Source organism: Myotis myotis, unplaced genomic scaffold (assembly GCF_014108235.1).
Source record: "Myotis myotis isolate mMyoMyo1 unplaced genomic scaffold, mMyoMyo1.p scaffold_m19_p_5, whole genome shotgun sequence".
NCBI lineage: Eukaryota > Metazoa > Chordata > Mammalia > Chiroptera > Vespertilionidae > Myotis > Myotis myotis.
This window is the reverse complement of record NW_023416357.1, coordinates 103,455,458-103,482,683: the sequence shown is the minus strand read 5'-3', so window position 1 is coordinate 103,482,683 and position 27,226 is coordinate 103,455,458. Positions and strand designations below refer to the sequence as shown.

At 59.0% G+C, this 27,226-nt stretch overlaps 4 protein-coding genes across 8 annotated transcripts; 2 read left to right on the top strand and 2 right to left on the bottom strand.

The window, feature by feature from the left end:
• The first annotated feature begins 520 nt into the window (after positions 1–520).
• Positions 521–9,736, top strand: INO80E (INO80 complex subunit E). Of its 5 annotated transcripts, none has more exons than XM_036310843.1 (7): positions 521–657; positions 805–875; positions 1,081–1,133; positions 3,654–3,732; positions 3,833–3,944; positions 4,380–4,445; positions 8,298–9,736. In XM_036310843.1, exons 1-7 carry the CDS (start codon positions 577–579, stop codon positions 8,517–8,519), a joined length of 684 nt encoding a protein of 227 aa, XP_036166736.1. In that variant the 5' UTR covers positions 521–576; the 3' UTR covers positions 8,520–9,736. The 5 variants fall into 5 exon arrangements, with proteins under 5 accessions (XP_036166736.1, XP_036166735.1, XP_036166739.1 ...); XM_036310842.1 differs by having other exon boundaries at positions 4,329–4,445; XM_036310846.1 differs by lacking the exon at positions 8,298–9,736 and adding an exon at positions 7,643–8,291 and having other exon boundaries at positions 4,329–4,445.
• Positions 9,253–14,561, bottom strand: DOC2A (double C2 domain alpha). The gene is made up of 11 exons (XM_036310841.1): positions 14,185–14,561; positions 13,289–13,571; positions 12,876–12,955; positions 12,589–12,663; positions 12,357–12,466; positions 10,307–10,433; positions 10,166–10,225; positions 9,927–10,090; positions 9,715–9,796; positions 9,520–9,616; positions 9,253–9,434 (listed from the first exon to the last, which is right to left on the bottom strand). Exons 2-11 carry the CDS (start codon positions 13,557–13,559, stop codon positions 9,289–9,291), a joined length of 1,212 nt encoding a protein of 403 aa, XP_036166734.1. The 5' UTR covers positions 13,560–13,571; positions 14,185–14,561; the 3' UTR covers positions 9,253–9,288.
• A 5,450-nt stretch (positions 14,562–20,011) lies between these two features.
• CUNH16orf92 (chromosome unknown C16orf92 homolog) lies at positions 20,012–20,872 on the top strand. Its single transcript, XM_036310774.1, has 4 exons — positions 20,012–20,075; positions 20,385–20,543; positions 20,639–20,726; positions 20,816–20,872. Exons 1-4 carry the CDS (start codon positions 20,012–20,014, stop codon positions 20,835–20,837), a joined length of 333 nt encoding a protein of 110 aa, XP_036166667.1. The 3' UTR covers positions 20,838–20,872.
• A 37-nt stretch (positions 20,873–20,909) lies between these two features.
• Positions 20,910–26,804, bottom strand: TLCD3B (TLC domain containing 3B). Its single transcript, XM_036310773.1, has 5 exons — positions 26,388–26,804; positions 25,392–25,475; positions 22,622–22,856; positions 22,012–22,107; positions 20,910–21,860 (listed from the first exon to the last, which is right to left on the bottom strand). Exons 1-5 carry the CDS (start codon positions 26,507–26,509, stop codon positions 21,573–21,575), a joined length of 825 nt encoding a protein of 274 aa, XP_036166666.1. The 5' UTR covers positions 26,510–26,804; the 3' UTR covers positions 20,910–21,572.
• Between the last annotated feature and the right edge of the window lie 422 nt (positions 26,805–27,226).

The window sequence follows — 27,226 nt, the reverse complement described above, 5'->3', positions numbered from 1 at the left end:
GTGGCGTTGTAAGGCGAGGGACCGTTGGGTGTCGGTTGCGGGCCGCTTGGACCGAGGGCTTTGCCAGACAAACCTTGATTTCCCGGCAGTTGGAGGGTCTCGCGGCTCCTTCCTTTTTTTAGATTCGGCGCGGCAACCTTTGGGTGTACGTAATCAGTCCGCGACGCCTCCGTCCGTGGTCTCGTGCCAGCTAGGCCGCTGTGACTTCGGAAGACAGAAGAAAAGGGACATCTCTCCTGAAAACTAGGACTCCCCGGGAGAAGAGTCTTGTGCCTGCCAATCTCTGAGCACACGTAGAATCAGTCAGGGCGAACCTCCGGCGTCCGCCATCTTTGTGATGTCATCAAGTCGCGGCGACACCATCTTTAGCGTCGTCCCGGGTAGCGAAGTTCCTTTCCCGGTATTCCCTGAGAGGGCAACGGGGTGGTAACGAAACCTGGGCGCGGGGCACGCTGGGGGTTGTAGTCCCCGCGGGCACGGTTTGACTTCGTCTCCGGAAGTGGAGGGTGGAGAGGCGGGGCCGAGCGCTGGGAGGGTAGTGGGACTTCAGTGCTGGGCGCCGCTCCGGGGCTGGTCATGAACGGGCCAGCGGACGGCGAAGTGGACTACAAGAAGAAGTACCGGAACCTGAAGCGGAAGCTCAAGTTCCTCATCTACGTGAGTGGGGGGTGAGGAGGTGGGGGTGAGGCCTGCCTCCGGGAGGACCGCGGTTTTCCCACGAGGAAAGGGAGTGGGGTGCGCTGTCGCCAGGTTCCGGCCCCTCCCGGGCCCCGCCGGCTCAGCGCGCCCCTGACTGTGATGCAGGAACACGAGTGCTTCCAGGAGGAACTGAGGAAGGCACAGAGGAAACTGCTGAAGGTGTCCCGGGACAAGAGGTGAGCCGCCGGGCGGGAGAAGGGAGCCCCGGGGGTGAGGTCCCGGTGGCGGTACGTACTCGGACCCGGCTGCGGGAATCGGGCCCACGGGCATGGTGCCTGCCTGGGGCTGTCGCTAGGCGCCAGCGGACCAGCCAGAGGGACAAGGGCCGGACAGCGTTGCTGCGGCCGCAGTGAACACTGTTCGCCCCGCCTCTTTCCTCAGTTTCCTCCTAGACCGGCTCCTGCAGTACGAGAACGTGGATGAAGACTCTTCGGGTGAGCATGACGGATAGGGGGGCGACGGTTCCCGGCGCGCAGCCAGCTTCCTGGGCCTCCTTTCAGGCCGTGGAGGCATCCGGCGTCCAGGGGTTCTCAGCCTCGTTGCTTGCCCTCCACCGCCACTGTTCTTCACTGGGCATTTATTGAACGTCTGTGTTGTAGGCACTGACTTTGGAGGTACTGTGGTGACCAAGACGGATGAAGCCTCTTGGAATTTTTATCCTAGCTGGGGACAGTATAATAAGTAAGCAAGAAATTAGAATGTTAGATTTGAAAGGAATAAAATCAGGCTAGAGCAGGGATGAAAAACTTTTTCTGTAAAGGACCAATTAACAAATATTTTAGGCTTTGCAGAACATACAAGCCTAACCACGTCACAGCTACGTGGTTCTGTAGTAGTGCAAAAGCAGCCAAAGGTGATAGATAACTGAGCATGGCTGTGTTTCAGTAAAACTTTATTTATGGACAATGAAACTTGAATTTCACATCATAAACTATATTTTGTCCCTCCACCCCCAACCATTTAAAAATATAAAAGCCATTCTTAGTTTGCAGACCATATAAAAGCAGACGGCAGGCGATGTCTCAACAGAGTGTCCAAGAAAGGCCTTTTTTAGGAAGTAGTGTTAGAGCTAGGACCTAGGTAAGAAAAAAAAAAAAACAATCTTAGAAGGTGTGAATGAGAGGTTTCCAGGCAGAGAGAATAACAAAATGCAAATACTCTGAGGTAACAGAAGAGTCTGAAGAGCAGAAGGGCTAAAGCACATAAAGCAGTTTTCAAACTTTTTAAAGCACTATTACAATCAACAATACATTTCACATCATGAACAAGTCTCCACTTAAATACTTATAAGACAAAATTTAATGAAAGTGTTAAGATCACTATACACATTTTTTCTGACACTTTTTAGGCTGCTTTTTTTTTTTTTCATTGAATGCTGATTGCAACAAATAAAATGACGTCATGACCTACTAATGAGTTGAGACCCACAGTTCGAAACGCCCTTGAGTGGCATTTGTGCCTCTGTTCCAGGATGGGACCCTCAGAAGCCATGTCACATACAGTCACCTCTCTCTGTGGCCCCTTTAAACATTGATCTAGAGCAGGGTCAGCAGATGACATTCAGCCAGGCTGCTTGTTTTTGTAATAATTTTATTGGAACACAACACCATTCATCTACATGTTATAGGAGGATAGTAGGTGCTGAATGAGGTCAGAGAAGTAGGTGGAAGCCCGCTCGTCTAGGTCGTGGCAAAAACATTTGGCTTTTATTCTGGCTTCTCTCTGCCTGCTTGTTCCTTGCCTCGGGGATTCCAGTGAACTTCCTGGTCAAGGGGGTTTCAGGGTAGGAAGCAAGAAAGTCGGCATGTTCATGGTCAGAGTGGGATAAAGCTGAAGAGCGAGAGCTGCACACATAAGCCCACTTGTATTGTGGAGAATCCCACAGTCTGGTCAGGGAAATGCCCACACATGACACATGTTGGCACAGTGCAAGGAGAGCCATGACATGTGAGAGCAGAATCTGGAACGGCCAGTGATTAACTGGGCCTGAAGGATTTTGGAAGACTTCTCAGAGAGGTGCCATTACATCACTTTTTTTTCTTTTTCAGTTACAATTGACATACACTATTATATTAGTTTCAGCTGTACAATAGTGATTAGACATGTATATGAATTTGCTTCTTAAAGGATGTACCTCAGCCAAGAAATTGAGAAAGGCACATATACATAGCCGTTATTTGTCAAATGAGTGATGGACCTTGTAGGTAGAGGCACAGACTGGGAAGTAAATGTTTTTTTATTAAATTGATTGGCATGATGTGAAGAGTATAGTTTGGTTGGGAGATCAGAAAGGTAGGTTGAGGCCACATTAAGCATTTCAGATGGGATCAGTTTTGGGTCATTCTGGAGTTGGAGTCATTCTGCTGCAGGAGAGGTGAGGTTGCTTAGGGGATTTTGACACCACAGGGTAGTGGCTTGATCTTGTGGCAGTTGGAATGGGGGCTGGGCAGTGGATAAAGATAGGAGAAAGTTGAGAGATGGATTAACAGGGCCCTGGATCATAGGGAGTGGAGCAGAGGCAGGAGCTGAAAGCAGCTTAGAGGTGAATGAGGAGAGAGTGGCGTAAATTGGCCAGAGAGTCAGAGACCTGGGTTCAAGTTCAGCCCCACACCTTACTCTTAGCCTCAGTGGCCTCATCTGAAAAGTGGAAGTGAAGCCCTCACCTTCCTTCTTGGATGGTTATGAAGACAAAGAGGGGCGGTGAATGCCAGGTGCCTGGTCAGAGTTTGGCAGGTAGGAAGTACTTGACATGTGTCACCGTGGAGGGGCCTGGCAGGAAGTGTTTGGAAGTCAGGTGTAAAGGACTTTTTAAGAAGTTGGAGACTCTGGGCTCCCCAGAATAGCACGTGCGTGCCAGCTGAAGAGTCACCTTGCCTGGCGCCCTTCCAGAGTCGAGGTCATGCTCTCTGGGGCGGACAGGAACCCTCCCCACTGACCAGCCCTCCCCCTCACAGACTCAGATGCCACTGCATCTTCAGATAACAGTGAGACAGAGGGGACACCCAAGTTGTCGGACACGCCAGCCCCCAAGAGGTGAGAAGAAGCCATCATTCTCTGGGGATGGAGGTTGGGGGCAGGGGGAGCACCTGGGCCTCCTAGCTTCCTCTGACCCCCTCCCCTATCCTTTCTCCAGGAAAAGAAGCCCTCCGATGGGGGGTGCCCCCTCTCCCTCCAGCCTCTCTCTGCCTCCTTCAGCAGGGTTTCCCCTTCAGGCCTCCGGGGCCCCCTCCCCATACCTGAGCTCGGTGAGTTGGGGCTCAGGGATGGGAAATGGTAACTAAGATGCCTGGGAAGAAAGTGGGCATCATTTGGGTAGAAGAGGCCAGGCCTCAGGGTGAAATTGGCCCAGCTCTGGGGACATCAGTCTGGGTGTGACCAGCAAGCGTCCCTTGGAGGGGTGTGAGTCATGGCTGCCTGGTTCTCTCTGGTGTAGGAATGGGGGACAGATATGACTGAGGAGAGCAGACCCCAGGACAAAGTCCTGCTGCTGTCCCATCCCCTTCTGTTCTCAGAAGCCACACTCATCATCATCTCTTGTTTTTCCATTCTTCTTCCTGTTTGCATTTTCCCCTTCACCTCCCACCCATCCATTCCATTTCCCATCTCCATCCCCCCACTCCCACCTGCAGCTGGCTTCCCCCCCCTACCCCCCATTCCCTTCTGACTACCTGGCCCTGCAGCTGCCCGAGCCCAGCCCCCTGAGGCCCAAGCGGGAGAAACGGCCCCGCCTGCCCCGGAAACTCAAGGTACCCAGTTCGGGGGATGTTAGGGAGGGGCCAGAATGGCAGGAGGATAGCCATTTGAGGGAGGCTCAGGACAGAGGCTGGGGGCCTCTCGGAGAATTTTAAAGGATTGATTTGGGGCTGCTGGGGGCCCAGCCCAGGGCTAAGTACTGAGGGATATGGGTCAGAAATACTGGCTCACAGGCTCGATGTGGAGATAAATCAGTAGGACCAGCCTTGGAGGACTCAGAGTAAAGATGCCTGGGATCCTGCCCTTAGACTGTTGCAGTGTGACCGGGGGGAGGGGGGGGGGCAGGCTCATTTTCACAGCTGTTCTGTGATCCCGGCAGCCCCAGAGGGAGGGACCGAGTTGTGGGATCTAGAATCAAGTCAAGGCTGCACCAATTGAAACCATAGGACCTTGAGCAGGGGTCCTTCACCCTCCAAGGCTCAGGTTCTGTGTCTGTGTAGTGAGCAATCAAAATACACGTACTCAACCAGTGTTTACTGAGTGTCTGCTATGCACCAGGCACTGTTCTAGGTGCTGCAGATGAAGTAGTGAATAAAACAGACAAATCTCTGCCTTCGTAGAGCTCATATTGTAGCAGATAGGCAGAAAGTAAAATAAGTAGATACCAGTGCAGAAAAATGGAGTCAGGTGAAGAGGAAGCACCAGAGTAGATGGGTACTGGTGTTTATGGTTAGGTGGTCTGGGGTGTTATTTGGTAGAGACTTCACGGAAATGAGAACAAGCCATGTGGCTCTCTGGCAAAGTGTTTCAATCAGGAAGGCTAACCAGTGCAAAGGCCCTGGGGTAGGAGTGTGTGTGTGCATACTTGGCTGTTCAAGGACCAGGGAGGAGTCAGTGTGATCGAATGAAAGTCAGAGGGGGAGAATGATCAGAGAGCAGGTCAGAGAAATAACGGGTAAAATGGTGTAAGGCCTTGTCGGTGTGTAAAGACTTTGGTTTGTACTATGAATGAATAGGAAGTCTTTGGAGAGATTGGGCAGAGGGAGAATCTGATCTGATTTACATGTTAACAAAATTGCTGGCACTGCTGTGTGGAGAATAGACTGGGGAGGGAGAAGAGAGGAGGAGGGGGTCTGGTCAGGATGGAAATGGGGAGACCAGTGAGGAGGCTGCTGCAGTAGACCAGATAGCAGTAGAGAGGGTCTATTGCAAAGAATGAGCCACAGGAAGACCAGTTGGGCTGTGAGAAAGAAGTCAAGGGTGACTCCAGGGTTTTTGGCCTGAGCAACCAAAGAAGTCAGGAGTGGGAGAGATGACTTGGTTTTGGACATGTTGAGATTCTGTCTGGAAATGCCAACAAGACACCTGGGTGGTGAGCCTGGGGCTCATGGGGTGTGTGCTGGAGGTCATCAGCATGGCAGTGGGTGCGATCAGGAGGGAGCGTGGGGGGGAGAAGAGGGAGGTCTGCACACTTAGCTCCAGCAGACATGAGGGCCAGAAGGCACAGGGCCCGTCCAGCTGAGTCCAAGTGGAATAGGTATCGGGCTGGACAGCTCACAAGCCTGGTGGACTTTTGACTCAAGGTTCTGGAACCGGAAGTGCAATGGGATGACATGCTTGTGGTGGTGCTGGGTGTGCTAGAGTTCATCTCCCAGCTCTGCCTCTTACTCCTTGTGTAACCTCGGCCCTTAAGCCTGAAAAATGGGTAGGTAATGGGTGACACACTGACCCTCCACCCTACTTAGCAAGGATTTTGTTTCTGGCCTGTAGGGCAGGATGGTGGAGATGGCCAGGGTCAGCGGAGCCTGGGGCCAATGGGCAGAGGTGTGTGGCGTGGGCTCGGCAGTTAGGCTTTCTGAGGTGCGGTCCTGAAGTAGAGAAGCTTTGGGGAGCTGAGTTCTAGACATTCAGGAGAGAAAATACTGGTTGGGAGAGAGGCCCAGATCAGTGGCTGTGCCGGGGGAAGGGGTTACTTCAGGGAAGGCCTCCAAGAAGAGGTAACACTCGAGCCCAGGGTAAGTGAGATTTGGGTGTTACAGGCTGAGGCAGTGGTGGGAGGAAGACAAAGGACATGACCAGTGTTGTTTGGGCTAGAGCAGGAGGGATGAGGGAACAGTGTCGGAAAGGAAACTAGGATGGGGGATCGTAGAAGGCCTTGGCGCCCAGAGGCGGGCGGGTCTGTGAAGGGAGTGGGGGTTGTTGAGGCTTCTGAGTGGCGTGGCGTGGCGTGAGGAGGGAACGCTGTGAAGACTGAAGCAGGTCCGTTAGGGGCCTCAGTCAGACTCGGCTGGGTTTGAACCCCAGCTCCCCCACGTGACCTTGGGCATGTCATGTCACTCTGAGCCTCAGCTTCTCCTGGGGTCACTGGGTCACTGTCACGTTAACGTGAGTGAAGGGAAAGAACACAGCCCAGTGCCTGGTCCCTAGGAAGCCACAGGTCAACACTAGCTGCTGTTGGTCACCTGAGGGGGCCACTGAGTGAGTCCAAGCAGGTTAGGAAGTGGGAGCCGGAGTAGGAATCAAGAGTAGTGGCCAGAGGAGGGGGACAGTCCTCATGTCGCTGCTTTTTTCAGCCATGTATGTGTCTGCCCCTCTGTGCACACGTGGGTGCCTCGTACTGGATACAAGGGTGCTATTCAATGCTTGGCCTCCTGTCATCAGTCCTGGCAGTCACCTGTACCCTGAGGTGCTGACCCTGATTAAAAACCCACTCTGACCCTCCACGCCACCCAGGAACAGGGTGAGGGTGGGCCATGAGGGCTGAATGGGTCAAAACAATGAGAAGGGCCACTGTGAAGACCACACAGAAGCATTTCCTGCCACCTGCAACCCAGGGCCAGATTGGACACTGCCCAGTGGGGACCTGGCAGCCTGTGTTCTCCTCTGGCCCGTGGCCTCTCCTCCCTTCCAGGGTGGTCAGGATGGCCAGGGAGCATTAAAGCGAATCACTGTCGGTATGTGCTCGGTTTGTGCTCTCGGGCAAGGCGTGCAGCCCGCCGAGCTCTCTGGGGGAAGGTTGTCAGGACCTGGCAGGAGTGGGGCTGGAGGGTTCAGCAGGACAGAGGCCACTTCTCAGCCTCAGAGGGCACAGCAGGACTTTTGACAAATAGAAAAGGACACTGCAGGTGGAAGGACCGCCCGCCGCTCTCAGGCATGCCCGCTCTCAGGCATGCGGCACTGCCTGCCCCGCGGGCAGCAGGGGGCCTGAGGCCGTCAGTGGAGGAGTGACACGCTCAGATTTGTGTTTTAGAGAGCTCACTCTGGCTGCAGTGTGGAGGAGGAGCTGGAGCTGGGAGAGGCTGAAGGCAGGGAGTCCAGTTAGGAGGCTGGTACCGTAGTCCAGGTGAGCTGAGAGGAGGGCCTGGCCTAGGCCAGTGACTGTGGGGATCCCAAGGAGGGGCCATCCCAGATATAAGAGGCCTCACTCACATAGCAGGGGGTGAAGACCTAGGACACCCCCCACCCTACCACCAAACCAGTGAGTCCCACCGTAGGAGGAGGGAGAGAAGGCCAGTGGTGGCCAGTGGTATCAGGTGCCTAGAGGCAGGCAGGCCCAGGCTGTCTCTGATTGCTGTGCCGTCACAGGGGCTGCCGAGGTGCCTCCCTGGTGAGACAGGGCCCAGCCTTTCCCTCCTGGTTTCCTGTAAGCCCCTCCCGCCCTCATCACTGCCTCCATCACTACTACCCTTACCCCCAGGCACTTGCTGGTTTGAGACTCTGAAGTGGCTATGGTGGGGGAGGCCCCTGGTTCCAGTGTGGCTGGCCTGGCTGTGTCCAGTACCTTTTGAATGAGCCTTTGCCCCTTCCCCACCCCCAAGAACTGCCGTAAGGGGCAGTGCCGGCCTCCTAGAGGTCCCGTTCCTTCCTGACAGCCCCTCCCTGTGTTTCTTCCCCCCCTGCTGCAGATGGCGGTGGGACCCCCTGACTGCCCTGTGGGAGGGCCGCTGACCTTCCCCAGCCGGGGTTCTGGGGCTGGGGTGGGGGCAGCCCTGGCCCCACTGCCTCCCACTAAGATGCCCCCCCCTACGATCCTGAGTGCAGTCCCTCGGCAGATGTTCAGCGATGCAGGCAGCGGGGATGATGCCCTGGATGGAGATGATGACCTGGTGATCGACATCCCGGAGTGACCCCTCTGCCCAGCCCCTGTCCAGCCCCCTGTGCCAGCACATGAGCCCCAGCTTCCACAGAGACATTTATTGACGCCCAGTTGCCATGCTGCGGCCACTGACACAATCAGAAGAGGCGTAAACATGCACAAACGTCCCCTGGAAGGAGGGCCCCTCCCCAGGAAGGGCAGGAGGCTGCCCTCACATCCTGGCCCCGTCCTGGGGACACTGATTTAAATGAGTGGCTGGGAACATCTGCCACCCCTCGGAGAGGCCGGGACCCTGCGGTGCCTCCCCCTTCCATTTAAAAGGGCAGCTGTACAGGGCTAGATGTGTTGTTTTCAAACGAAGATTCTGTAGTAAAGGAGTGGCTCTTTTTTGGTTTTTGTCCTTTTCTTTTTTGGAATCTTCTCTTTCGAACCCCCCCTAATCCGACCTCCTCCCTGTGGTGGAGGGGACGGGCAGCCTGGAGAGGCAAGAGAGAAGCAGCAGCTGGGGCCTTGGGGCAGGGGCCCTGGCAGGGCTCCCCCTGCAGGTGTGCACAGGATGGGTGGTTTGCATATTTGCATGTAGTAGCGAGTCAGGCAGGAGGAAGTTTGCATATGTGAATACAGATCTCCACAGTCCCTCACAAGAAGACAGACCCACAGTCACAGATTCTCACGAAATAAGACAGGTAGTGCAGGGCGGGCGGGGCATCCACCCCGTGTAAACGTGCAACACACTCGTGCGAAGGTTGGGTGCTGGACCCAGCCCTGAGGGGCCTGTGCTGGGCAGCTGCTTGCCTAGCTCAGGCTGAGGGCAGAGCCCCGGCTGCAGGGGGCAGCTCGCTGGTCAAGGTGTGCCAGCGCTCCAGGGCCGAGTCTGGCTGCCGCAGACAGTCATTCCAGTGCTTCCGGGCCTCTCCCCGGGCACCAGGTCCCAGGGACACGCCCCCTGGGGAGCAGGAGAGGCAAGATCAGGGCCCTGCTCGCTGCCGGTCTGCCCTCCCTCAGCACCACCCAGCGGGCTCCTCCCTCACCAATGAAGTCGTTGGATTTGCCAATGTCATAGTCCCAGACTGTGACTTCCAGAGTCTTGGTGGCCAGAGCGGAGAGTTCCATCTCATAGAAAAACTCCTGGGACAGGGCAAGCCACACCTTCCATGAGGCATTGCCCCACCCCCTGCCAGGCCCCGCCCCCGCCCCTTGTGATCTCTGGTCCCTTCCCCATTTACCTCATTAAATTCTGGGTTGAGAGTCTTCTTCTTCACGCCTGTTTTGTGCTTGGATTTCTTATCCACATCTGGCCTCAGGTACCTGCCAAGGAGGTGGGGCAGGGGCAGAGGAGCAGCGTGGTCAGGGATAGGCCAGAGGAGGACAGGGCAGAGGTCAGGCTCCCTGGGGAGGGGAGGGGAGGGGAGGGCACTTCAGCAGGGGGAGGGCTCACGTCTTGACATAGGGGTCGGAGTAGCCATTGACGTCCATGGCAGCCAGGTGAGCACAGCGTAAGATGCCCACCAGTAGCCCGCGGCGGGAAGAGCTATAGCTGAGACTCAGCAGGATGCGCCCTCGTTCTTCCAGCAGCCCAGGCCCCTGTTCCGCCTGCTCCAGCTTCGGGGCAGACACAGAGGTCAGCCTGCATCCTTACCACCTCCCACCCGGACTGGTCCCCGTGAGGCGCCTTACCTCCTTCAAGTAACAGGATATGCCCCTCAGCGCTGCCGACATGGAAGAGGGTGACGCCAGCTGAAAGGGCAAAGAGAAGGTTCTGGAAACCTGGCCTCCCCAGGAACCCCTCCCCTTAGCACCCTACAGCCCCATACGGACCGGGACCTGGCGCTCAAGGCAGATGTTAAAATGCTTCTTCTGTGAAGGCTTGAGGCGGCGGAGGGGTACTCGGATCTCTCCGATGAACTCATTGTGGCTCAGCTTGTCCTCATCACACACGGAGATCCTGGCAGGGAAACCAAGGTCAGGGCCCTGGGGTCCCTGGGCCCCACTCCAGTGAGAAAGTCCCTCCGATGGAACCACGGGCACCCGAGGCTGGTCCTGCTCTGCCTTCGTTAAATACTCCTCATCTGTAAAATGGGCTGCGGTGAGCACCAGGCCTGGCACCTGAGGAGGATGTTTTGATGTGCCCTCTTCCCCTACCCCTCCCTGGTCCATCGGGATCTCCTCAGTGACTTCCGGAAGCCTTCACAAACCTTGGGGACCCTCCCCATCCCTGCCTTCTGGGCCTGTGGACAGGAGCCTGCTGACTGCGTAGGGTGGGCACTGGTGGGTGTGGTCACCACTTCAGGCTGTGAGGGCTAGAGGCCTGGAGGAGCCTGGGGCAGCTGGACCCGGCACCCACCCCTCTGGAGCTCCTGTCCTGTTCTGCATGCAGGGAGCCGCCCGGGGAGAGACTGAGGCCAGAGTGAGAAAGGAGTGTTTGTGTTGTCTCCTTCGGCCCCTGCGCTGCTGCTGCTGTGACACCCTTGGGTCGCTGTCATGTCGGAGCGTTCATCCCCAGCTCTGCCACTACTAGCAGCCGCGTGAGCTTGGGCAAGTCAACCTCCTGACGCCTCAGTTCTCATCCGTAAAATGGAGATTCTGCTCACCCACCTCCTAAAGCTACTGTAAGGACCAAGTGAAATGAAGGAATGTAAAACGCACAGCCCGTTCCCTGACCGGTTCGGCTCAGTGGATGGAGCGTCGGCCTGCGGACTCAAGGGTCCCAGGTTCGATTCCGGTCAAGGGCATGTACCTTGGTTGCGGGCCCATACCCAGGAGGGAGTGTGCAGGAGAGGAGGCAGCCGATCAATGTTTCTAACTATCCCTCTCCCTTCCTCTCTGTAAGAAATCAATAAAATATAAAATAAAATGCACAGCCCGGGGCTGGGTACCGCGGAGCACCAGCGAGTGATGTAGTCCTCCCTCTCGAGCATCTGAACCCTGGGGCCAGCCTTTCCGGTTTCTGCCTGTCCTCCCTCCAGCCCACCTCACACGCAACGTCAGTGTGATCTCTCCCAAACACAGCCCTGCCCAGCCAGTGTGGCTCAGTGGTTGAGCATTGACCTATGAACCAGGAGGTCACGGTTCAATTCCTGGTCAGGGCGCATGCCCGGGTTGTGGGCTCCATCCCCAGTGGGGGGCGTACAGGAGGCAGCCAATCAATGACTCTCTCATTGATATTTTTCTCTCCCTCTCCTTTTCTCTCTGAAGTCAATAAAAATAATAAGTAAGCATCTAAATTTTTTTAAAAATAAAACACAGCCCTGACTGCCCCTGCCCTGATACAAACTCTGCCATGACTCCCTATTGCCCAAGAACAAAGGAAAGTTCTAGAAGCCTAGGTTTTGCTGCCCTTCATTCTCTGTCAGGGATTACTCTCCCCATAACAGCTCAGGGATGACTGGGCAAGTTTCCTATCCTCAGACTTCCTTCCTTAGAGATGTTGGGGTGGGGGGGACAGAGGCAACGGAATGGGCAGACCTCTGCTGCACAGGCCCAGGGCCTCTGAAAAGGGCTGTCGGGGGCCAGGGACCGCTTTCAGGGGGAGGCGGGGCCTCGAACAAGGAGTGGGGTTTAGGGTGGCAGAAAGAGAAGCAGAAAGCAGCGCTTTCCAGGTAGAAGAGACAACAGGCAAAGGAAAAGGGTCAGAGCACTGAACGGCTGGTCAGAGAGGGCAGCCCTCTGCTGGAGGCAGGGGGAGCGATGGCGGTAGGAATGCCAGGGAGCGTGTGGCCTGCTGCCAAAGGGATGGGGCGCCACTGACTGTACGTGAGCATCCGAGGGGCTTAACGGGAAGTAAGTCAACCAAAGAAGGTTCCCAGGACAGCTGTCCCGGAGGAGGCGCGGAGCTGGAGGCTTTGGTAGCAGGGAGGATGGGCCTCACCTGAGCACCTTGTGGCTGATGTCATCGTCCGTGATGCCACTGTACGTCAGGTCCTCGTTCCACACGGGATTCAGGGTGTTCCTCTGCGTCTTCGTTTTCAGCTTATTGGCCTGCGGCGTGGGGACGACGGATTCTCAATGCACGTTCCCTAGACCCACAGAGGCTGAGAGCGGGGGAGGCTGGGGATAGACCCAGAAGCTGCGTCAGACTCGGCGAGGGAGGGAGCTATTACCTTGCAGGCTCCAGGCAGCAGGTGCACCTTGACGTAGGGGTCGGCCAGGCCATTGAAATCCATGGGCTTGAGGCCCTGGCGAGGAGGGGAGGAAAGAGAGCGGTGAGCTCCCAGCCCTCCCTCAGTGGAGTAGATCCTTGGGGTGTGGAGAGCCAAGGAGAAGGGGACTTGGGAGGGGGCGTGGGGAGGCGAGCAGGGGTATGGCCGGGAGAAGGGAAGGATGGAAACCCATCCCTCCCAGGTGGGAGGCAAACAGGGTTGAGGCTGGGGAGGAAGGGAGTGCCCACCTTGGCCCTGAGGATACTACAGTGCAAACTGCAGGAGGCCTGGTCATAGAGAAGGTCAAACTCCAGCGTGCCCAGGGTGGCTGGAGAAGAGAAGCAGCGTGAGTCCGCGTGTAAAGGCAGGTGTGTGAGCGCGCGGTGGCAGGCCGGCTGGTGCGCTGGCCATGAAGGTATGTGCATGTCAGCCTGCCAGCCTGTGTGTTGGGTTCCTGGTTCGGCTGCAACTGGGCTGTGTGGGTGGTTGTCTCAGGAGAAATATTGAATATTGAGCCTCGCTAAAGCTGTAGTCTCCACACTGACTGCAGCTGTAGTGCCTGTGCCCTGGCCTCCCCCACACACCCAGCAGGGCCCCATCCCCTTCCCACAGCCTGGAGGCCCCCAATACCACCCTGGGCCCTTGGAGCCCCCACACTCACTGGCATCATCCGAGTCATAGCTGTCCACCTCAGCTCCATCCTCGGGCGTGGTGGCCCCCAGGAGGGCTGCAGGGGGGGCCAGGGCCAGGGGGGCCAGCCGAGCAGGGGCCTCCCCAAGGCCCCCTCCACCACCGCCCCCTTCAGGTCCTGGTCCCCGGCGGGGGAAGTAGTCAGAGATTTGCCGGATAGGCCGGATGGGCCCGGGGCACACGTTGATGGCCATGTGCTCCTGGATGTTGATGGTCATGCGATCGCCCCTGCGGCCCCTCATGCAGCACCGTGTCTGGGGGGGAGGGAGGTCCCAGCATGAGCCACTGCCCACTCCTCACACCTGTGGGCTGCGGGCTGCAGGCCAGGCAGCACCCTCCCAGCCTGGGGCCTCCCCTTCTAGGTGTGGAGGGAGGGTCAGCCTGTGAGCTGGGTCCTCGCTCCACGGGCTGGGCTGCCAACTCCCTCCCCCCAGGTCCTGGCTCCACCCCAGCCTTGCCCACTTACCGCCCGTGTCCCTTTGTCATCTTCCCGGCTCCTGCCCCTCGTTCTGGGCTCCCTTCTGCCCCTGGGCCTGCCTGCTCCCCGAAGCCACCCCCAGGTCTCCTCTGTCTCTCGGGGCTCTGGCCATCCTTCTGCAGCAGGCGCTTGTCTAGTCCGGGTGTCACCCACCCCTGGAGACATTCACTTCCCACCGCGTTCAGCCCCAGGGTCCGCCGGTCCGCCTGGTCCCCACCTGCAGCCCACGCTGGGCCCCTTCCCCAGCTGCCTCCTCCTTAGATTGGCGCTCCAGGGGCGCCAGCAATTGCAGCCTCGAGCGGGCTTCCCCCCACCCCCACCCCGCAGGCACCCGCAGGCTCACGCACACCCCTCACCCGCACCGGGCCCCGCGACCCAGCCCCCTGCACCTGTCTCTGCCTCCAACAGGTGCCCGGGCACTGGGGGGACGGCGGGCGCAAGCTGGGCGGCGGCGGTTCCGGGCGGGCGGCGGCAGCCAGAGCGCGGAGTCCGCTGTGCGCGCCGAGAGGAGGGAGAGCCGGGCAAGTGCGGGAGGAGGGGGTGAGCGCCGTGGAGGCGGGAGGCTGCGGGCGCCGGCGGCGGGGGGCGGGGAGGCAGCGGGACTCTCCCGCCGCCAGCCGGGCACACTTCGGGGAGCACACGCGTGCACACACAGTCACGAGCACGCAGGCACTGCCCCCCACACGCTCGTGCCCACGTGCGCACTCACACAGCACAGACCCCGACGCGCTGGCACCCTCACCCGGGAAACTTCGCGCGCACACTCGCAAACGCGCGAGCGCCTGGCGCCACCGGGAACCAACTGTGAGAACTGCCCGGTGCTCCCCAACTCCTCCCGCACCCCTCCTGCCCGGGGCCCGCACGGAGCCCACGGCGCCCACTCCCTCGCTTTCTCCTTCCTTCCCTCCGGAGTCTCAGGACCCGTCCACCCGCCTAGTTGCCATGGCGACGCCGGCTCGCTCCCCAGGTCCCCGGAGCATCCTCCCGCCCCTCCCCCGCAGAGGTGCGGGCGCAGGAGGGAGGAGGGCGTCCGGCCGTCCGCTCCCGCATCCGTAGGGGCGGGGCCTGCGGGACGGGGCCTGGAGAGCTGCAGTGACCCTTGCGGGATGCAAGGCTGGGAGGTGTGATCCGCCTGCGGTGACAGCCTGGGATCTGGGCGCCCCGAGCCCAGCGGGGGTTTCAGGCCGAGGGAGGAGACGGAGGGCTGCGGCTGGGGCTTTCCCACGCCTCCTCCCTTTGGCTGTTCAGGTGTCCCTGCTGGTGACCCGATCCTCCCCCGAGGGCGGGTGTCCCTTTCGGAGGGAAGGCGTCCCCTTTGGAAATGCACCGCCCTCGCCGACCCTCCACCCGCTCCAGGCCGGTCCCCGCCAGTCCCGTCCCTCGGGGTGGTGCGGAGGGGCGCGGGCTGCTCCGAGCCCCCGAGCGCTGCAGCCTTTCCCCAGCCGCCTGCCTTTCTCACCTGCCACCTGCCCGCCTCACTGCAGCCTTTGATCTTTGCTCTCGTTTGCCCCAAACTTGCCATCCCCCAAAGGCAAAGTCCTCACAGTGGCTTCCAAGGCCCTTCAGCCCAAGACCCTGACTTCTCTCATCTCCTCGGGGGCTCCTCTCGCTGGCTCTCGGGAGTGTCACGTGCAGTTTCTAGAACACACCTGGATCTCTGAGGCCACCCGACCTGGACTCATACCAGCCCCTCTGCTGGCGGACCTGCCCCTTCCTTCAGGGGCCGTTCTGGCTCACCTCCTCCCAGGCGCCTTCCTGAAACAGCCCCTCTGCCCGGGCGTCCAGTGCCGGCTCAGGCTCAGTCTGGCCACACGGTTTGTCCTGCACTAAGTTGCTGGGCCTGGCACTAAGCTGGCATCGCTGAATGGTATGATTTAAAAGAGAAATGTGGCTGCACAACCATGTGAACGTCTGCTTGAAAATGTTAAGATCCATTGTCATGTGGCCTTTGTCAGTTTGGCTCAGTGGCTAGAGCTTTGGCCTCTGGGCCAAAGGGTCCCGGGTTCGATTCCAGTCAAGGGCACATACCTTGGTTGCAGGCTTCTCCCTGCTCTGCATGCAGGAGGCAACCAATCAATGTGTTTCTTTCACACCAATATTTCTCTCTATCTTTCCCTCTCTCTCCCATTCTCCCCCCAAACTAATGGGAAAATATCCTCGGGTGAGGATTAACAACAAAAAAGATCTATTGTGATGTGTATTTTTTAAACACACAATTTTTGAAAAGAGAGAAATACAGTCAAACTAGAAAGATAGCACTTGTCATCTATCAAATCATGAAATTCAAAGCATCGGTTAACACGCAACGTTGATGAAGTCGCAGGTAACGGGACAGCACCTGTGGAGGCCAGTCTGATGGTGGCACCAAAAGGACAAATACATAGACTATTTGACCCAGAAATGCCACTTCTAGGATTTTGTCATCTATATATACGTGCTGGTCCCACGAGCAAAATAATAGAAATTCAAGGTTATTTGCAAAGGACATGGAGCAACCTAAATGTCCACGAGTAGGGGACCAGTTCAATCCGCTATGACACAATTTCACACAATGAAATAGTGCGCCGCCCTGGCAAAGAAAGGCCCTTATGTGCTTGTACCGAATCGCCTTCACAGTCTCATGTTAACTGGAAAAAGTAAGGTACAGAATAGCACGTATGGAATGCTTCCATTTGAGGGGGGCAGTTTATATGTGTTTATTTGTGCATAAATTATCTCTAGAAGGCTGCACAAGAAAGTGGTAACTACAGTGCCCTCTGAGGAGGTAGCCACGAGGCAGGGTGAGGCGCGAGTAGGAGTTATTTCCAACGTCTATCCTGTTATACCTTTTGAGTTTTGTTCCATGTGCATACGTTTCCTATCCAAACGCATTAAAATAATGTATTTTTCAAAGTAAAGGCAACCATTAGGTTTCCTTCAGGGCTCTCCAGGCTAAGGAAGGAGACCGGGCTATGGGCGATGCCAACATCCGGGGCGGAGCTGGTGGGCTTGGCCAGGGGCAGACCTGGGCCTGCAGTGAGGGGAGGGGCAAGCTGGGCAAGAGCCTGAGACCCCTGCATCCGCCACTGGGGTCTTCTCCAGGGACTTGGCGCAGGCCCAGCAGAGAGCCTTGTTGAAGGGCTGAGCCCTGATGGAAAGGCTTTTCATCTGTCCATTCAGTCAGTAAATAGCTATCGAATACCTACTATTGATTGTGGTGCCGTGACTATGACCAGGATCAAGCACCTCTGGCGTCACAGCCTTGTGGAGAGACGGACAATACACAGACAAGACCCACGCAGCGAGATCAGTGCGGTGACTGGGCGGTCACAAGGTGTGGGGTCTCAGGGCACTTCCCCGGGGAAGCGTTGTCTCAGCCACGACCTGGAAGATGAGAAGGCGTTGACCAGCCAAGCGTGGAGCAAGAGTGTCCCTGGCAGAGGTTCATGCCAAGGCTGGAGTGTGCCAAGGAAGGGAGAGCCTGGAAAGATCCAAAGAGGGTAGGTGGACAGGGCTGGGCAAGTCTCGAAGGTCAGGGTAAGTTCAGAATCCACACAAGGAGCCACCGGAGGGTTTTAAGTAGTGGATGTGTGTTTCCCGGGTTGTTCTCACTGTGGGAAGAGGGAACAGAGGGAGATCAACCAGTCCACAGGCTGTTGCCATAAGCTGGGTGAGACGTGGGGTTGGCTTAAATGAGGGGGGCAGAACTTCAGGGGGGAGGAAGTGGGTGGATTTGAGATTTCTGTTGGAAATCACGCCAACAGGTCTTGATAATGGGTTTGTCAGAAGAGAGAAGGGGGTGGGGGGATCTGAGATGATCCCCGGGCTTTTGTGCTGAGCAGAGTATCTGGAGGAGCCCTGAGACGCTGGCTGCAGTGGAAGGGAGGAGCAGGTTCGGGGTAGGAGAATCAAGAGCTCCATTTGCGATCTATTGAATCCGAGGTGTTTGGGGACATACAGAGGCATGAAGCAGGAAATCGGGTAGAGGAATCTGGAGCTCAGAGGAGAGGGCTGGGCTGGAAATATACATTTGTGAGTCATCAGCATATAGATGGTATTTAAAGCCATGCGACTGCATGAGATCACCTTGGGGGAGAGAGTATAGATAGAAAAAAGACGGTCCAAGACTGAGTGGGTTAGAGAACAAGGAGTCCCGGAAATCCGTGGGCGTGGCCGGAGCCTGGAGGCAGGTTCAGGACGCTGACAGACAGACAGAGTGGATTAGAGAAGTAACCATTCGGTTTGGCAAGTTATGAGGTCATTGGTGGACTCGGCAAAAGTGGTTTCAGTGGAGTGGTGGGGACGAAGAAAGGCCCGAAGGCGTTGAAAAATACATTCAACGTGAAGGAGTAGAGACAGCGCGTATAGCCAGCCCCTTAGGTGTTGTCTGTGCTCTAATGATGTGCATCCCTGAGTTCTCTCCCCGGTGCGCCCTGAAGGCAGACAGCAGGGCCTGCCGACTTAGATCTAAGCAGCAAAGGGAGCCCAGCACACGGGAGGAGCTCGACACATGCACTTAATCATCGGAGGAGTAAACGAATGGATCATTCACTGCTTGAGTCGAAAGGGCCTTTTCGGGTAGAGCGGGCAGCTGTATTCTTTTGAGGCAATTGAGGGAACGGCAAAATCCACTCCAAAAGCTGGAGGCTCTGAACCCCTTTACTCCCAGCTAAGCCCCAGCAGCAGCTGCACATGGGGCCAGGCCCTGGCCCAGAGCCAGGAGCCAGGTCTCGCCCCTGCTGCCCTTACACGCCTGTGACTGGGTAACTCACGTGCTCTCAGGAGAGACAAGTGTAGGGAGGAGAGGCCCAGCCCGACGGGAGGCCCTCGAGGTGTTAGCTCCCCTCCTCTTCCCCCCTTTTCTCTCTGGGCTTTTTTTCTTATTTAGGAAGCAGAACACGGCAATGCCTCCTAGTGCTGCTGTGAGGAGAGTGAGTGGGCAGCCCATGAGGGCAGGAGAGATGAGGGTGGGGACCCAGGGGAGGAGGGAGCGGACCTCACGCAGAACAGGCATCTGTGTAATAACACCAAGGAGACCCTGACTGTCCTTGGGCTTGGGTAGGGCGGGACCCATCTGTGACAGACAGTCCCTACCTGCCAATCAGAGGGGAGCTAACTCTTTGAAGCAGACTGCGGCCTGCCAGAGTGAAAGTTGGGAAGTGACAAATAAAAGATCAGGGCCCTTGCCGGTTTGGCTTGGTGGATGGAGCATCGGCCTGCGGACTGAAGGGCCCCAGGTTCAATTCCGGTCAAGGGCACATGCCTGGGTTGTGGGCTCGATCCCCAGTGAGGGGGGAGTTCGGGAGGCAGCCGATCAATGATGTTCCTATCTCTCTCTCCCTCTTTCCTTCTCTGAAATCAATAAAAATATATATACTTTTAAAAGAAGAAGAAGAAGAAGAATCGGGACAAGAAAGGGGAAATGGGATGGCCCTTGAGGGAGACCACCCAGAGAGGGGAGCCCGAGAAAGCTCTGTGCATGACTGAGAGCTGCCTCGGGAGATGGGCCAGGGGACTTCCTCTGACAACCGCGTGCCTGCCATTCCCCCCGCGACGCCTGAAGCATCTGAGGCACCTGTGGGAAGAGGGCGGCGAAGGCCAGGAGCTGGGGAGCTGGGTCTGCGGGGAGGAGGGAAAGCAGGCGGCAGGCGTGGACAATGCTGCCACCTAGTGGGGACATCTTATTATTTCTCTTGGTTCCCGGGCCGAGCACTAAGCCACAGGGTTTGGGGTGAGGGAAATGCCTGTGCTCCTGAATTTGGGGACCAGGGGAAGCCTCGGGAAGGAAAACGCACACCCCAGGGAAGTGTGCGCTGCCCACATTACTTTGCCTTGGCTCCCTCTCCTGGGTAGCGAAGGCAGTTCCTACCTCACGGGGTTGTGATGGTAGCTGAGTCCACCTATGTGAAGTGCTCCATACATGGTGGTTGATCCAAGGGGAACCGAACGTGTGCAGCCTTACCCCCTTCGACACAGAAAACCTGCGCCTTCTCTACAAATACGGCGTCCTTAGCCCCACCAAGCCCCTCCTGTTTCCACATTCTGGGGCTGCCACTGTGTACCCCAAGGGGCGGGGTGCACTGTGGGTCCCAGCCTCTCCCCTGCTGATTCCAGGGTGGCTGGGGAAGGGTTCCAAGCCCCAGCACTTCTCTCTCCCCTCACCCCAGAGTGTGTGGTCATAAGGGCTCCGGGCTGTGACATCATAGAGCCCCAGCCCCGCACAGGAGTGGAGAGGTCATGAGTCCGTGGCAGTGGGCGAGGGCGTGGGTGTGGCTGGTTGGGCTGGGGGCCGTTGCAGCAGGTGGGGAGTGGTGCTGGGAGCCTGGGAAGGGGGAAAGCTTGGGGGGAGGGGTCACTGCCCCCTCAGGGGCTGGGAGGCCAAGCTTCGGCCTTTCTCTCTGTTCCCCACACTCTCTCCCATCCACCCCCTCCAGCGTGGGCCTTCTGGTGGAGAGTTCAGCTGAGCGTTGAGAAGCTCCTGGGACAGAGTTGAGCCCCTCCATAGCCACTCGAAGGCCGTGTGGCCTGGCAGGCCCTGGGTCTGCCTCTGCCGCTTGGGGTGGGCGGGGGTCAGCGGGGCTCTTGTCACAGACGTCGCTGTGGTCCGCAGCACCCACCCCGGAGGGCGCCAAGACCTGGGCCCTGGGAGCAGCCGCCCCGCGCTTCCTGGACAGACCTGACTTCTTTGATTACCCGGACTCCGACCCAGCCAGGCGCCTGGCCGTGGCCGGGTTTATCGGCGAGAAACCCGTCATCTTTGTGAAGTCAGGTGGGGAGCAGCCGGAGAGGGGCCGCCTCGGTGTCAGAGCCCGGAGGCCGACCTCGGAGGGGAGCCCCGGCCGACGCCCCTGCCTTGTCCTGCAGGTTCCAACCCCAAGCTCTTCCATCACATCCTGGTGGGCATCCTGGTGGCGGCATTCTTCTTCTTCCTCTTCCAGTTCTGCACACACATGTAAGGCTGCCCCTCCCTCCCGCCCGCCCCCCAGCCTTCCTGGCGGGAGGCCTCCCTCCTCTGACCCCCATGCCCCGCCCGCCCCGTAGGAGCTGCCAGAAAGGGGCCTGAGGAGCCAGGCCGAGCGCTCAGACCCACCCTCCGCCCCTGCAGAGGAATAAAGTGTGTGCGGAGGCGGGCGGCGTTCGCGCAGATCGTCTTTATTAGCGGTCTGGAAGCACCTCCCGGGGTCCCCGACCCCAGACTGGAGGAAGCCTTGGGGGGTCTGTAGCACCAGGGACATGCCAGGGCCTGCGGGCGAGTGTGCAGCCTACGGGGGAGGGACCGGACCGCCCCTCACCTGCGGGATTGCTCAGCGCTGGGAAGGCGGGGGAGCAGCCACCGCCCCGACAGACGAGTGAGAATGTGGGTGAATAAATAGGGCCCCAGGCTGGCCCCCGGAGAGGCGCTGCGGGCCGCCCGCCCCGAGCAGGGAGCTGGGAGGAGCTGCAGCAGGGCCTCCCCACCTTCTGGTTCCTGGTCCCCGTGAGCCTCCAGCAGCCTCCCCCCGCCCTCAAGCCGTACCAGGAGGGGAAGGGGCGCCCCTTCCGCTGCCCTTCGCTCTCCAGGGCCCGGGCTGTGGTCAGAGACGGGTCTGCGGGAGGCGCCGCGGGCCCAGGCCCTCTCCCGCCCCTCCACCCGCCCTGCCCCGGGCCCTGCGGGCCTGCACCCACCCCTCGGAGTCCATCGTCCGTCCCGGGCGGCCAGGCTCCCGGCTCCACACCCCTCGCAGCAGCCCCAGAGCCTCGTCCCCGGGGGGTCGGGGTGGGGCTGGCGGAGGGGCGGGCAGGGTCCTCGGGCCCCGCCTCACTCGCGGGCCGGCGCGGGCGAGGGCGGCGGGGAGCCGCGCGGCCAGAAGAGGCGGCAGGCCCCGCGGCAGATGAGGAAGAACCAGTAGAGCTGCGGGGCGAGCAGCAGCGCGGCGCCCAGGTTGACGTGCGCCGGGAGGGCGAGGGGCACGGCGAGCAGCGGCAGCCCCGCGTGCCGCCCGTAGGCCCAGTACAGGTAGGGGAAGAGCAGCACCCGGCAGCACAGGAAGCTGAGCAGCATCAGGGCGCCGTTCACCTTGTGCAGCAGCGTGTGCTGCTGCTTGTACTGCGGGCGGCGGCGAGAGCGGCGGGTGAGCGCGGGGCGTGTCTCCCCAGGCCCCGCCCTCTCCGGCCCAGGCCCCGCCCTCTCCGGCCCAGGCCCCGCCCCCCGCCCGGCCCCGCCCCCCGCAGACTCCTGCACCCGCAGCTCCGCTCACCTGGATGAGGATCTTGCCCAGGCAGACGAAGGGCGTGCTGACCTCGGCCATCAGCAGGCAGCCTAGAAAGTAGTCGCCTTTGCCCTGACGCCACACCTGAGCGGAGAGCAAGGAAGCGGGCCTCGCCCTGGGCGCGTGGGCAGCACCTGCTCTCCTGCTCTCCCTCCACCACCTTCCGGAGCAGTGGTTCTCAACCTTCCTAATGCCGCGACCCTCTAATACAGTTCCTCGTGTTGTGGTGACCCCCAATTTCATCGTTACAAATTGAACATAATCAAAGCATAGTGATTAATCACAAAAACAACATGTAATTATACATGTCTTTTCCGATGGTCTTAGGGACCCCAAAGGGGTCGCGACCCACAGGTTGAGAACCGCTCTTCCAGAGGCTTCGTTCTGAGCCTGCGCCTGCCCTCACTGCACCCAGCAGCCTTGGCGGCAGGATGGTGTGCGGTGTGTTCCGCACTAGGAAACTGAGGCTCAGACGCAGGCAGCCGCAGCAGCTCCAAGCCCCTCCTGCGGCCTGGGGCTGGGCTGTGCTCAGGACACCTCCGTGGGGCCTCCACCGGGGCGCCCAGGCTCCCCACAGCGCGGCCGGCGCGGGACTCACCACGGACAGCGGGAAGCACACCAGCACCATGACGGCGTGGTGCAGCACCATGAGGAACTCCTTGTGCAGGTAGCCGCGCGCCACGGCCCAGGTGCTGCCGGGGGCCCGGGCCTCTCCTTCGTCCCCTCCGTGCCCCTTGACCTGGTGCTTGTGCCAGTGGCAGAGAAACATGGCGTAGATGTCGTAGATGAAGTAGGGCACTGCGAACTGCGTGTAGGCGGAGGAAAGCCAGTGTCTGTTGGGCAGAGAGAGGAGGAGGTGTCAGGAGGAAAGGGCACGGACGCCGCTGCGGGCGGGCGCCAGGGTTGGTGCTGGACGCGGCCTGGGCCCAGACCTCAATGCCCCTCACACCCCTGAGGCGGAGTGGACGCTCAAGATGCAGGATGGAACCCAGGTCAGAGGGCGGAACGCAGCCGTGGTGAGATTCAAGCCCAGGCTGACTCAAAACCCATCGATTTTCCATATTCATTCATTCATTCATTCATTCATTCATTCACTCTTCTCTCTGCAATGTGGCAGGAGAAAAAGGGAAAGAGAGAAAGAGCAGAGAGAGAGAGAAAACAAACTCAGCAGATAAGAAAGGCATCGGTGCTGAGGGCGTGCCGGGCCAGTGATGGGGAGAGACCGTGTTGGCGAACGCCCGCCGACTGGTGATTCCACGCAGGCACCGTGCGAATACGCTCAGCCTTCCACACGCACAACTTATTTACTCCCCGACAAAAACCCCCCGAAAGGGCTGTATGGTTACCCTCCGTTTCACAAATGGAAACTGGGGGCGAGGTGACCTGGCCAAGGAACAGACCGAAGCCTGGCTCCGTAGGCCTCACTCTCAGCCGCTGCTGCCTGGGAGGCTGGAAACAAGTGTGGGAGGAGGCCCCTGGCGCTGTCCGTGCTACTTGCTGTTCCGGAGTGTGGCCTGACGTCTCGTTCTCCCAGGTACAGCCAAGCATCACGGAGGAAACGCTGAGCCAGAGGCGCCAAGAGCAGAGAGAGTTCTATGTACTTTGAGAGTAAACAAAAATGAAAAGTGCATAATCTGCAGCTCTGCATTCTTCCGCTGGAGCCAGTCCATCGAGCCCTGCCTCGGGAGTCCTCCCGTGCCGTGCAGGTCCGAGGCGGGGTGGGAGGTCAGGGGGAGCTGCCCCAGCTAAGTGGAGGGACAAAGCAACGTCAGCCAAGAAAAGACACAGAAAGGGGCTGAGGCCAGATGTGAGGCGCTGCTGCAGGGCAAGGGAGTGAGGCCTGGAAGTGGACTGGGGGTCGCTGGGGCGGGCTCGTGCTGGAAGCAGAGTGTAAGCCCTGGGGGAGCCAGATCTGGGGGAGGCCGGCCCGGAAGGGAGCAGGCGGCCCGTACCAGCAGGGTCATTTCAGGGAAGGAGCAGCTGAGACCCATGGGGGAGTGGGACCAGGAGGGAGAGAGAAGGAGCAGCTTAGCGACGAGGGCAGAATGTGGAACGGCGTCCAGCAGCCTGAGAGCCGTTGGAGCGGGAATGGCCAGGAGAACCGGCTGCAGGGACATGGTAGGCGGTGGGACCACGGGCGTTTAGGGGAACTAAGACCACCCACCAGTCCCTGGGCAGCGATGCGAAGGGTTACACCCGGACCCACCCTCTCAGCAATGAGGTGCTAGAAGTGGGAACAGCTGTGGCCCCTAGATTAGCCCTGATCCTCCGCTTCTACCTGAGGATTAAAAGGGGAGGGAGGAGAGCTGAGCTAGGCGGGAGGAGAGGTAAGAGGAAGGTGACCTCTGTTTGGAGGGGAGGGGAGGAAATGTGTGGGGATCCAGGCTCATTTTGGACTTAGGGATGGAGACGAGGGGGCGAGGGCAAGAAGAAGCTCAGTCACATGGGTGGAGTCTGAAGAAAGAGTTCAGTATCCAGTATATGTGAGCCAGGACTGCTCTAGGCATTTAACACACAACTCAACTCCTCCCAGCTGCCTGTCTACGCTGGGATGTACCCCAATCCACAGATGAGGGGACTCATCTGCAGGGAAAGATGGGGCACCTCCAGTTCAGGCTCATCCAGACAATGTCCCTGGGGCTCGACAGCCACCATAGAAAGGAGGCAGGGCCCGAAGTGAAGCGTGGGGCCTCGTCAGCACCCTTGCAGGCAACTCTGGCGCAGCCCGTGGGTCACCTAGGGCTGGCCTGTCAGCACCATGGACAGGGGCCCTCTGCTTCCCACTCTGGCCCCACCTCTCAGGCCTGGGCTTTGGCAAGCACCAGGCACTGCAGCAGCTGCCAGTGCCAAATTCTGACCTCTGCGCGCGCGCGCACATGCGCGCGCACGCACACACACACACACACACACACACACACACACACACCCCACTGGTGGCCTTGTTTTTGTCATCCCTCTTCTCTCCCTCGTGCATGAAGGTGGGGCTGGATCCCTGGATTCTGGGAGGAGGTGAGGGGTGAGCCCAGCATGAAGAAGAAGGCACCCCAGTTAGCTGCTGGTTGGAAATAGGGTCTGAAGGGTGTAGGGTTGGAGGAGGTAGGGGAGGACCTATGATAAAGAGGCTGGGAGGCCCAGGAGCTGCTTCAATCCTCTTTGATCCCTATTCCTTCTCCGGCTCGTTCTGACCTTTAAGGACAGGACGTGGATAAATTTATCCCTGGGTGTTGAGTTGCAGCTACTGCAGTTAACTTGCTCAGGCCCAAGGGAAGGGCTTGGGGACCACTGCAGGAGTCCCCTAGAAGACCTCAGGGGCCACACACACACACAAGATTCTGGAACCTGGGCACAGGGGGTCTCATGGCACTTACTGGTCATCGATGATGTGCTTGCAGGAGGTGGAGACGATGTAGCCAGCTGTGGAGGCCATGACAGCTTGGACAGAGGACACCAGCCTAGGGAGGGAGAGGCAGCAGTGGTAGAGGGAGGAGACACACCCCTTGGCTTCTCCTCTTTACTGTCCGGTTACGATGCTTTGGACTTGGTTACTTCTCGGGTCCCTCCCTGCCCATCTTTTCCCAAAGCTGCCTGTCCCAGGGCTCAGCACCACTCAGCTCCTGCATTTGCCCAGCTGCCACTCCTCAGTTTCCCGTTCCCGGCTGCCGGCTCCCTTCCCTGCACTGTGAACACTGAGTTGTCTTCCTCCCAGGACACCAGGGAGGTCATTCTGGGGTGAGGCAATGCTGAGAATGTGTGGCTGACAACAATGCCCCTTCCTGGGGGGGGGGGGGGGTAGGGGGACAGCACAGGATGGCAAGGGAAAGCCCTGGGCCTGTACTTGCACCACTCAGCTGCCCCGTCATCATACTCCTCATCAACTAGTCCCTCAGTGACCCCAAATCCCCCCGGCCACTTTCCCACGGTATCCTTAACTGCCACCACGCTCCCCTCCCCAACGCCGGTCCTTATTCCAGGGCTGTAAAGAGTTCTACCTTTCACTTGTCTGTCCCTTGTGCCCCCAAACACAAGCCCCGAGTAACACGCAGCTCCCTGGCCCTTGCCTCGGTCCCTAATATCTTGTAGGATGTTCTAGTCACATGCGGATCCTGTTTTGGAGGTTGGGAGGTGAATGAGGAAAGGAAGAAAGGCAGTCTGAATGGGAGTAGACCAGATGGCTGGGTTTGGATGAGGCCTCCTGGGACAGAGTACGGCAGTGAGGAGGGAAGGGAGCGCGGAGGTAAAGCCTGCTGACCCCTCCAGGAGCCCCCAGGCCCCACCAGGCCACGGGCCCAAGGAAGGACCGGCTCCATTCATCCTCATGAAGCCTGAGGGGGGGAGAGGGGCTGCGGGGAAGGGATGCGGTTTACCTGGCGGAGACAATGACCGCGTCGGCCTCCTCCCAGCGCAGCTGGGGCAACCGCTGGAGCGTGTTCTTGGAGAGGAGGAAGAGTCCGGGGAACACCACCCCCCCAGCCACCAGGGTCAGCATGGTGGCTCGGGCCTCGGGCAGGGAGGAGAGCAGTGGGGAAGGGACAGGGAGATGGAGCTGAAGGGAGTTAGAGGTGGAGAAAAGACAAAAAGCCAGAGGGGAGATGGAGAGGGGGGACACAAAGGGGACAGGGCAGGAAGGGATGGGGCAGGGGAGTCAGGCCCGAGGCAGGGGGAAGGGAGTTGGGTGAGATGGGGAAGGGGTGAGACCGGGAGAGGGAGGATCCCAGAAAGGGAGCAGGAGAAAGCCAGCCGGAGGGAGGGAGGGAGATGAGGGGAGGACTTGGTGAGAGGACAGAGAGGGAGAGGTGCTGGAGGAGCAGGAAGATGCGGGTGGGGGAGGGGAGGGAGAGACAAGGCAGGTGGGAGGGGGGCTTACGTGGAGAGGCTGGGAGGGCCCGAGGAGGCGGGGTGGGGGGTGAGGGGTGGGACCGTGGGGCCAGCCCTGAAAGGCAGGGAGAGAGGGCGGGAGGGAAGAGAGACAGAGCAGCGGCCGGGCAAGTGGTCAGCGGTCAGCACTGCTCTCCCGCCTCGCGCTGCCTCCACAGCCCCCGCTGCCCCGCACTGACGCTGCATGGGGCATTATCGAGTGTCCATGCCCAGCCCCCTGCCCCCTCGGTGGGAGGGGGAGGGGGAGGGTAAGTCACCAGCTGGGGGAGGGCGGGGGAGGGGTGGGGAAATGATGGCACCGACCAGACACCAAGAAACCGGACCTGCA

Excerpts from the sequence above, each read along its gene's own strand:
- INO80E (XM_036310842.1), top strand. The coding sequence starts at position 577 with ATGAACGGGCCAGCGGACGGCGAAGTGGACTACAAGAAGAAGTACCGG. Across the intron at positions 658-804 it reads AGCTCAAGTTCCTCATCTAC|GAACACGAGTGCTTCCAGGA; the intron begins GTGAGTGGGGGG and ends ACTGTGATGCAG. Across the intron at positions 4,446-8,297 it reads GCCTGCCCCGGAAACTCAAG|ATGGCGGTGGGACCCCCTGA; the intron begins GTACCCAGTTCG and ends CCCCTGCTGCAG.
- DOC2A (XM_036310841.1), bottom strand. The coding sequence starts at position 13,559 with ATGAGGGGCCGCAGGGGCGATCGCATGACCATCAACATCCAGGAGCAC. Across the intron at positions 9,797-9,926 it reads TCCGACCCCTATGTCAAGAC|GTACCTGAGGCCAGATGTGG; the intron begins GTGAGCCCTCCC and ends CCTCCTTGGCAG. Across the intron at positions 9,435-9,519 it reads CAAATCCAACGACTTCATTG|GGGGCGTGTCCCTGGGACCT; the intron begins GTGAGGGAGGAG and ends CCTGCTCCCCAG.
- CUNH16orf92 (XM_036310774.1), top strand. The coding sequence starts at position 20,012 with ATGAGTCCGTGGCAGTGGGCGAGGGCGTGGGTGTGGCTGGTTGGGCTG. Across the intron at positions 20,076-20,384 it reads GCTGGGGGCCGTTGCAGCAG|CACCCACCCCGGAGGGCGCC; the intron begins GTGGGGAGTGGT and ends TGTGGTCCGCAG. Across the intron at positions 20,727-20,815 it reads TTCCAGTTCTGCACACACAT|GAGCTGCCAGAAAGGGGCCT; the intron begins GTAAGGCTGCCC and ends CCCGCCCCGTAG.
- TLCD3B (XM_036310773.1), bottom strand. The coding sequence starts at position 26,509 with ATGCTGACCCTGGTGGCTGGGGGGGTGGTGTTCCCCGGACTCTTCCTC. Across the intron at positions 25,476-26,387 it reads GCGGTCATTGTCTCCGCCAG|GCTGGTGTCCTCTGTCCAAG; the intron begins GTAAACCGCATC and ends CTCCCTCCCTAG. Across the intron at positions 22,857-25,391 it reads AAGCACATCATCGATGACCA|ACACTGGCTTTCCTCCGCCT; the intron begins GTAAGTGCCATG and ends TCTGCCCAACAG.